Here is a 9574-nt window from a genome sequence, read left to right as displayed (position 1 = left end):
TTCGACGGTCAGCATGTATGGCGGCACAGACGACGGTACAAAGCCTGTGTGCCACATGTCGAAAATCGGTGGGTCCTCGGCCACGATGTGGAGCCTGGCCGAGGAAGAACTTGAGCTTGCTGCCGCATGCCTCCGCCGCGTACCCTTGCGATGGCTACCCTGGCCGCGGGCTTGTGTTGTACCTGGGCTTGAATCCGGCTGCTGCTTGCTGTTCGTCCTCCCACTTCGGCATACACGTGCCAGGTGCCCAGTTTTCCCGCACGTAAAGCATTGTGCTTGAGAGAACTGGCACTGTGAAGGGGAGTGGGCACCACCACAGCGACCGCAGGTACTGCCCTTTGTCGCGAACTTGTTGACCGCCGCTTCCGCCGACGGTGAGCCAGTCGCACGGGAAATCTCGCCGGCGTCCTTGGCGGCAGCTTCCATTGCCAGCGCTGCCTTCACGGCGTCGTCCAGCGGCGGGTCGGGAAGCTCCAGGAGTCGCGTCTGCATGGCGGGGTTGTTGATTCCGCAGACGAAACGGTCCCGGAGCAGCGAGTCCAGTTGGTCTCCGAAGGCGCAGGCACTCGCTAACCCTCGTAGCGCAGCAACGAATTGCCCGAGGGTCTCTCCTTCCCGGCGGCTCCGGTTGTTGAAGCGGAAACGCTCCATTAGCGTGGACGGTGCTGGGTTAAAATGCGAGCGCAGTATGGCAAGCAGCTCACCCAGCGTCTTAAAGTGCGGCGTGGCTGGCTTGAGAAGGTCGAGCAGGAGGCTGAAGACGCAGGTCCCGCAGCTGGCCAGGAAAATGTCCCGCTGTTTGGCCTCGGGTGTGTCGTTTGCCCGGAAGAACACGTGGACTTGCTCCTCGTAAATTTGCCAGGCGAACCCATCTCCCTCGAACGGCTCGAGCCTTCCGTACAGCGGCATGGCGACAGCAACGGGGGGCGGTGTTTCGCCGCCCGCGGCGGCGTGGGACGCTCCGTAGGTACTCGTCGCCAGCTTCGTCGCCAGAGTCACGAGGATCCCATCTTCGTCGCCAGTGTCACGATCCACCCCGAGTCGTGAACAAGGGAGGGCTTCTGGCACCCTCCGATAGCCGGACGCTCCGCAGCGTGGTGGTGCTGAATGATTACCGACCGGCGAGCTGCCGTGCTCGTCACCGGGCTTCTTCGATTTTCCACTTCTGGCTACCCGCGGGCTGCCAGAGCCAGCCAGAGCGTCTTCGTTTTTCTCGGGTTGCTCCGCCCACCGCTCTACGCACTTCCGCCGGGCGTTCGTTTTGCTCGGGCTGGACGGTTCTGGCTACCCGCGGGCTGCCAGAACCTGCCAGGACGATTTTGGTCTGGCTGCTCTCTGGAAGTTCTCTGTCTAGCAGACGACTAAAAGAGGCGATGGGAGCTCGCCGCCATCTTTGTGGGGACCTGACGGATCGCAGCGCAGGCTCTAAGGGCCTTTTTACCTCGCTTAGCCAGCTGGCTACGGTCACCTTCGATTATAAAGTTCTAATGCATCGTACCGCCTTGCGAGGCGGTGCGATACGAGAGGCGGCGAGCAATGGAAGTTGTGTGTGCACCTGTGTGTGTGTGTGTCTACCGTAAAGCGTCTATCCGTGCAGCGCGCCGCGCTCACATGTGTGCATGTTATCTTCGCCGTGTTCCACGCAGATTGTAGACGTTCATTCCCGCACCGCAAATTTACCGACATCCTTTTTTTCCGCGTCTTGTCAAAGTGTATGATGAGAGACCGCAAACATCGTTAACGCCGGTGAGCTACGCGGTCGCTGCCAGCTTTCGGAGATATGATCATTTCACGTGTAGAGTTTTCTCACTGCGCGCGTATCGTCGTTATCTTCTAAACTGTGTTCCGACTTGTGAGATGGTGCGATAGGCGAGGCGGCAAACTTTTAACTTGCTAGTCAGCGCTTGTCTCCTTTCGTTTTCGCGTCCTGCGTATACGTACATCTGATTTGTGTCTCGCAGGTTGCAGCTAGGTGCTTCTACGTTGCGGCGCCTTTTGCGGTTTCTGTGGTGATATCTCTTCCTGTTTCTAATGGGTGGTATCCTCTTTTTAGAGCGCAGCTCTTTGGCGTCCGTTCCTGGGTTTCGCGTCGTCGTCGGCGTTGTCGTCGGCCTCGTAACCAGCTCCGCCCCCCTTTCATCCCCCCAGCGCTAGCAGCGACCGACTGATACCGCTGGATGCCGCTGACGCCGCTAGAGAGTCAAGATAACGTGACTGCATAGAACACCGTCGCCGCCATGCAGAAAGAGGAGGAAAGGGTCCCCCCCCCCCTGTTCTTGTGTGGCGGATAGGGTGCTCTTCAGTTGCCGACGCGCCGGTTATTTCACGTAGGCCCCGGCACGTCGACGAATACGTGCCCACCTTCCCACGGCTAGACCTGGTTCTTAGCGCTGCGGAAGCGAGGGTATCATATTGTTTGTGTCGGCATCGGCGGCGTTGTCCCTGAAACCAACTCCGCAGCTGGGGTTGACTCACTATCGGCGTCAGCGGCATCAGTCAGTCGCTGCTATCTCTTCCCTCCTCCCTTTATCGTGTTGTCCGCTTGCTGCGTGCGCTTCTGCCCCCATCGTTTGCCGCTGGGTGTACACGCCGCCCCCCTCCCCCCTCTTCCTGCGAGTCTCCGGTTGTCAAAGCGCCGGCTCGAACTTAATTCCTTTCTTCGCTCCTCCTCCAATGCAACCCCTGTGCGGTGGCAATCAGAGAGCCAGATCGGTGGCGGCGGATGTGTATATGTGCACCGCCCGAGCCGAAATTGCCGCTGCCGTTCGCCCTGTGCGGTGGCAATCAGAGAGCCAGATCGGTGGCGGCGGATCTGTATATGTGCACCGCCCGAGCCGAAATTGCCGCTGCCGTTCGCCACTGCGAAATTATCTTGCTGGTAGTAGCTGCCTACTTCGCCCCTACCGCACTCACGAAAGACGTCGTGCACTTCCTGCAACTCGCATTAACCGTCCATCGACCCACACCGATGTTAGTAGTGGGGGACTTTAATGTTGACATAAAGACAAACAGCAATTTCCTAACACTTATGCGGGAGAACATCCCGTTCCTCTCGCTCGTAACGCGTCCCACGGCTGTGACAACCTCGCGAGGCACTTGTATAGATCTCGTCTTTGAGAATCAAGCATTGGTGTACCAAGTCGAACATATATCAGTATATTTCTCCGACCACAAAGCTTCCTTCATGACTGTCAAGAACTGTTAGTGGAGTCTTTGTTAAAGGAATACGTGTGAAAAATAAAAAAAAAATTCTGTGATAGCGCATACATGTGTTGCTCGATTTCTTTGCCTCAATCTATCGAAAAGGTGAAACAGCTTATTTGCTGCGCTCAAATTTCGCATTAGGAAGTAACGTAATCGTCGGTAACTTTTTTTTTCTACAATCAGCGAAGACTTCGCGGTTGCAGCTCCCGATTCCTTGCTCACTTCGCTCCTTTGCAGGATGTCTCTACGAGTGCTCCTCGGAGACGAAGAAACGGAAAATTTCCCGGCCCTCAATGATGATGGACTTTCTATCACAGAAAACGGCAACCCGGTCTACATTACCGCAGGTACAGTAAACTATTCCTCTCATGATTGCGATATTACTATTTGTGTAGCTTCTCATGCAATCTTAGCGCAGCGTGGTTTTATTGTTGCAGAAGGCGTGCAAGTTCGAGTTCTTTATGAAGCGGCAGAAGATGCAGTCCCAGGTCCCTCAAAGGAGAGGGCAGAGGAGATGTGGCCCGAGGCCAAAGTTTTGTTCCTTATTGAAATGTACAAGAGCTATCAATCCGATTTAAGAAATAGGAAGAAATCTAAACGACAGGTTTGGGAAATGCTGGCGGACGCAATTAATCAGAGGTTTAATTGCGAAATGGTTTTTTCGCAAATAGAAAATAAGTGGAGATCGCTAGAAAAAAAGTACAGGCTAGTGAAGCAACATAACAGCATGTCTGGCAGTGACCGGAGGACCTGCGACTTTGAAGAGTGAGAAAACATTTTTAAACCCTTCCCTGCATGTTAGTTCGACTTAATTCGACATAATGCTCTCGCATGGCTGAGTGTTCGAGCTATATATTCTGCATGGTTAAAAAATTTTTTCTCTGTGTTCTTTTGTAGCCACTTAATTGATGCTCAAAAATAGAAACTACTTCATAAATCAGCAAATCGACCAGATTTCAGCTTAATTCCAATGAGTCCACCGTTGTACAGCCGTCAACTTATTATTTATGAAGGTACATGCTGAAAAGCAGTCTGCCAATTAAAAGCTTGCACAAAAGTAGCCTTGATTTCGGTTTTTCAGGCAGCTGGCTGAGGTCTTCGAGACTATGCACTCGTTTAATCCTGTCTACGTCGCGGCGGCAGGACGTCGACGAGTATTGAGGCAAGTTACAATTCATTTTTTTTCTTATGGAAATGCATTGTGTGCATACCATCAATAATCACCTAGCTTCCATGCCTAAATAGCACCTATTCCTTATTGTAATTAAGTGATGAGGTAATAAGTAATATTATTACTGCTTGCTAGTTGTTCAGTGTAGAATGCTCTTTATCTTGTAAAACAGTTGAACTTGGGGCACAATATTTTGCCACCAGTGCCCAGTCAGCTGTCTCAAGCCCCCAGTCGCCAGCTGTCGAGAGTCCCCAGGCAACGACAAGTAGGGGCAGCATATCAGAAGACGTGATGGAGCTGGACCCAGACTGTCCATCACCACTGCCCAGTCCAGCACAACAGCCTAGTCCTGCCCAGCAGCCCAGTCCTGCCCAGCAGCCCAGTCCTGCCCAGCAGCTGAGTCCTGCCCAGCAGCTGAGTCCTGCCCAGCAACCACCACAGGGCCCTTCAGGAAGACGACCTCGACAAGATCCAAACCGGGTGCTTATAGAAGGGTTTCTAAACTATCTAAAGCAGTCGGAAGAAAACAGAGAACGGCGCCACAATGAGCGCATGAGGCTTGATCAGGGGGCCCTGGCTGTCTTGCAGGAGGCCCTGGCTGTCTTGAAGCAGGTGGCAGATGCTGTTGTGCATCAGCAGCAGCAGCCTGCTCCTGATGATAGCTAGCTTTTTCATAACATTTAAATTATAATTTATTTTATTTATGTCATCTTGTTTTCATTCATATAATTTTTTTCAATTTGTTACATATATTCTTCTTTTGTCTAGCCTTTCCTTAATACTTGAATTATAATGTTCATTTTAATTATTTTATTGCACCTTTTCAATCATATAGATTGTTCTTTTTCATTTATTATATATTGTTCCTTCGCCCCCTTTAATTGTTGTGTTGCCTAGCTTTTCCTTCATATTTAAATTATGTTAATTTTATTTGTTGCATTGTGCGTTTTAGAGCGCAGCTCTTTGGCGTCCGTTCCTGGGTTTCGCGTCGTCGTCGGCGTTGTCGTCGGCCTCGTAACCAGCTCCGCCCCCCTTTCATCCCCCCAGCGCTAGCAGCGACCGACTGATACCGCTGGATGCCGCTGACGCCGCTAGAGAGTCAAGATAACGTGACTGCATAGAACACCGTCGCCGCCATGCAGAAAGAGGAGGAAAGGGTCCCCCCCCCCCCTGTTCTTGTGTGGCGGATAGGGTGCTCTTCAGTTGCCGACGCGCCGGTTATTTCACGTAGGCCCCGGCACGTCGACGAATACGTGCCCACCTTCCCACGGCTAGACCTGGTTCTTAGCGCTGCGGAAGCGAGGGTATCATATTGTTTGTGTCGGCATCGGCGGCGTTGTCCCTGAAACCAACTCCGCAGCTGGGGTTGACTCACTATCGGCGTCAGCGGCATCAGTCAGTCGCTGCTATCTCTTCCCTCCTCCCTTTATCGTGTTGTCCGCTTGCTGCGCGCGCTTCTGCCCCCATCGTTTGCCGCTGGGTGTACACGCCGCCCCCCTCCCCCCTCTTCCTGCGAGTCTCCGGTTGTCAAAGCGCCGGCTCGAACTTAATTCCTTTCTTCGCTCCTCCTCCAATGCAACCCCTGTGCGGTGGCAATCAGAGAGCCAGATCGGTGGCGGCGGATGTGTATATGTGCACCGCCCGAGCCGAAATTGCCGCTGCCGTTCGCCCTGTGCGGTGGCAATCAGAGAGCCAGATCGGTGGCGGCGGATCTGTATATGTGCACCGCCCGAGCCGAAATTGCCGCTGCCGTTCGCCACTGCGAAATTATCTTGCTGGTAGTAGCTGCCTACTTCGCCCCTACCGCACTCACGAAAGACGTCGTGCACTTCCTGCAACTCGCATTAACCGTCCATCGACCCACACCGATGTTAGTAGTGGGGGACTTTAATGTTGACATAAAAACAAACAGCAATTTCCTAACACTTATGCGGGAGAACATCCCGTTCCTCTCGCTCGTAACGCGTCCCACGGCTGTGACAACCTCGCGAGGCACTTGTATAGATCTCGTCTTTGAGAATCAAGCATTGGTGTACCAAGTCGAACATATATCAGTATATTTCTCCGACCACAAAGCTTCCTTCATGACTGTCAAGAACTGTTAGTGGAGTCTTTGTTAAAGGAATACGTGTGAAAAATAAAAAAAAAAATTCTGTCATAGCGCATACATGTGTTGCTCGATTTCTTTGCCTCAATCTATCGAAAAGGTGAAACAGCTTATTTGCTGCGCTCAAATTTCGCATTAGGAAGTAACGTAATCGTCGGTAACTTTTGTTTTATTTATATAAACTGTTCCTTTTCACTTGTTACATATTCTTTAGTGCCATTTAACTGTAGTGTTGTACCTTTGTTATCTGTGAATTATTCTATTTCTACGAGCTAAATTTATCCAAGAAATTATAACGTTCATTTAAATTCTTTTATTGCATGCACCTTTTCAATCGTATAGATTGTTCTTTTTCATTTATTGTTCCTTTGCACCCTTTAATTGTTGTTGCCTAGCTTTTCCTTCATATTTAAATTATAATGTTCATTTTATTTGTTGCATTGTGCTTTTTTTTCATGTTAACTGTTCCTTTTCACTTGTTATATATTCTTTTGTGCCATTTAACTGTAGTGTTGTACCTTCGTTATCTGTGAATTATTCTATTTGTGCGAGTTAAATTTATCCAAGGAATAAATATTTCATTGAAAAAAAAAATCTTGGGTCGTTGATTATCCAAATCCTGGCCATTATGCAACAAGTTTACATGTTGCAGTGTGGCCTAGCATGTATAGCGTGGGCTAAATAAATTTAGAGCCCCTAATTTTGTATTGAAATTTTGGCAATATTTATCTAGTCTGGTAGGATTTTGAATAAAGAAACAATATGCATGCAGTGAGGCAATTGTTCGGAAACTTGTAGTACGAAAATACACTAGTCAATGGTGTAGTAGTGCCAACACGTGCTGTATGCACGTGTGTATGCATCGCAAAGAATACATGAGTAACAAGTGCAAAGTATATTTATTGTAGTTACTGAGCATCATCAATACAGGCCTGGTTCAGAAGAGCCATGAAGGTTATTTTTATCATTAAGAGAATAAAAGCTGACTGCCTTTCATATTTCTACTACTGCATTTCAAAAAGGGAACATCACGTGCATGTACTCCAAGATGTAGCATGTAGTAAACAACCCCAGGTTGCAGGCATAATGTGGGCCCGGATGAATAGTTAATCAAATTGTAAATTAGTTATCAAACGGGTGCACAAATTGTGTAACACAATGGCACTGTAATCACATGAAAATACTAGAATGTATACAAACAATTAAAGAATCTTAATGAGTTGCATATATCAAGAGTGATATCCCTTGAGGATGAAGTGAACAAGCAACAAAAAGTACATACACATGTGCGCTCGACATTACAAAAGTAAGCATACAATGAAGAAACGAAGCTGGAAGTATATATGATTAAATTTCTGCACAATTGCAAGACACGTGAATATTAAAGAACTAGTGCAGGTATATAAAACAGGAGCATATATGAAAATTATATTGGTTTCGATTGATCAATGCGTGAGAATAAAAGCAAAGTAAAAAGAAAAAAAAGAGGCACGCAAGTGGACGGATACTGAAAAAACGAAACGTATATGTGTGTGTGCCATGCGTACAGTAAGATAATATATATCACAGTCAAGCCACAAATGTAAATAACCTTTGCGAACGAACCCTTATCACGAACCCTTATACAGTAGGTCGTGATTTAGAGGCTCTGGGCGATGCTGTCGCGGAAGGCTGCTGCCGACAGGGCTGGTGCGTCATCGCCTTCGGCGGGTTCAGCAGACGAGACGTCGGTACCGCTGTCGCTCGCCTCGAGGTCCTCCACGACGTCGCCGCATCGTCGAGCCTTGTTGTGCAGCACACAGGCTGCAAGTACAATCTGTACCGCCTGCTTGATGCTGCCGACATCAATATACAGCAGCCGCTGGAACCGCGCTTTGAGGATTCCGAAGGCCCCCTCAATTACTACTCGCTGCTTAACTGTGCGCGTAGTTGAAAGCACTCATCCATGGCTGCCAGTTCGCCGTAGTCTGGCGGTAGGGTGGCAGCAACCACGTCGTCAAAGGATATGCAGCGTCCCCCAAACATAGCCTCCTGCGGCGGTTAATGTATGGTGATAAAATAATTGAAACACACACAGACTGAATATGACACGAAAATATATACAGCTATATCAAACATTCGAGCTTCTACGCATCATCAGCGTATTCATTACTTGCCTGTGGGCATACATGCATGCATTTTCTGACCCCTTGCGTGCTATACTTAATTTAATTTTGCATTATAATAAATATGCATTAGTGGTACGAAATGAGGTGATTTCATACCTTCGCAATTGGCCGGTGCTTCGTCGTACACGAAGCTGTCCCGGAGAACACGAGCATCGTGGGCGCTCCCGGGAATTCCGATGAACACATCGATGAACAGCATATCTGCATTGCAGACCCCCTGAAGAATGATCGAGTGGAATTTCTTCCTGTTGTAATAACTTTGCTCAGACTCCGACGGCCTAGAAATGCGGACGTGACATCCATCGATGGAACCGATAACGTCCGGGAGTCCCGACCTGCGACGAACCAACCCCAAGAACGCCCGCTTGCTCCGCTCCTTTTCGTCGCGGTCAGGCCAGCAGACTTCTCTCGCACTTATGGAGAAGATAAAATCCAAGACACGGTTAAGTGCAGCGTGGACGGTTGATTCGCTGACATCGAACTTGTCGGCAATGTGATACATAGTTTGTTGCGTGCCTATGTACGTTAGCGCAATAAGAACCGTTTTCTCGGCCGAAATTCGGGGACGTCCTCGGGTACCTTCTGGGTAGTAGCTCGACGCCTCGGAACTCCTCGACCAGGGCTCCACACGTGCTTCTTGAGAGCCGGAACAACTTCTTAAACTCAAATTCCAGGTACATTGGCACGACACTTTCAACGTACAAAGACACCCTGTGCCGATCCTGTCTTTGCAGCTTCGTTAAATGGAGAACTAATGCGAACTCATCACCGATGAAATCTTCGTCGGCGTTGTCATTACGGGATGATCTCGCGAAAAGCAGGCTGAACAGCGATGTAGCCACTCGGAGGAGTTCTTCGGCAATCATGTTTACACGCGGAGAACGCGCAAGCGAGCAGACGACGCCGGCGCTCCTTCCGCGGCAT

The 9574-nt window shown here is 49.6% G+C and overlaps 1 protein-coding gene across 2 annotated transcripts; it reads left to right on the top strand.

Moving 5' to 3' along the window:
• Positions 1–1192: 1192 nt before the first annotated feature.
• Positions 1193–6588, top strand: LOC140217435 (uncharacterized). Of its 2 annotated transcripts, XM_072288037.1 has the most exons (5): positions 1193–3551; positions 3642–3969; positions 4286–4366; positions 4579–4855; positions 4964–6588. In XM_072288037.1, the coding sequence occupies exons 1-5, from the start codon at positions 3443–3445 to the stop codon at positions 5039–5041; spliced, it is 873 nt and encodes a 290-aa protein (XP_072144138.1). In that variant the 5' UTR covers positions 1193–3442; the 3' UTR covers positions 5042–6588. The 2 variants fall into 2 exon arrangements, with proteins under 2 accessions (XP_072144138.1, XP_072144137.1); XM_072288036.1 differs by having other exon boundaries at positions 4579–6588.
• The last annotated feature ends 2986 nt before the right edge of the window (positions 6589–9574 follow it).

The sequence above is a fragment of the Dermacentor andersoni genome, chromosome 4 (assembly GCF_023375885.2).
Source record: "Dermacentor andersoni chromosome 4, qqDerAnde1_hic_scaffold, whole genome shotgun sequence".
Lineage (NCBI taxonomy): Eukaryota > Metazoa > Arthropoda > Arachnida > Ixodida > Ixodidae > Dermacentor > Dermacentor andersoni.
This window is presented reverse-complemented; position numbering and strand designations above follow the sequence as displayed.

Coding starts and splice junctions, on each gene's coding strand:
- LOC140217435 (XM_072288036.1), top strand. CDS start 3,443: ATGTCTCTACGAGTGCTCCTCGGAGACGAAGAAACGGAAAATTTCCCG. Junction 3,552..3,641: donor CCCGGTCTACATTACCGCAG/GTACAGTAAACT, acceptor TTATTGTTGCAG/AAGGCGTGCAAGTTCGAGTT. Junction 4,367..4,578: donor GGACGTCGACGAGTATTGAG/GCAAGTTACAAT, acceptor TTTTGCCACCAG/TGCCCAGTCAGCTGTCTCAA.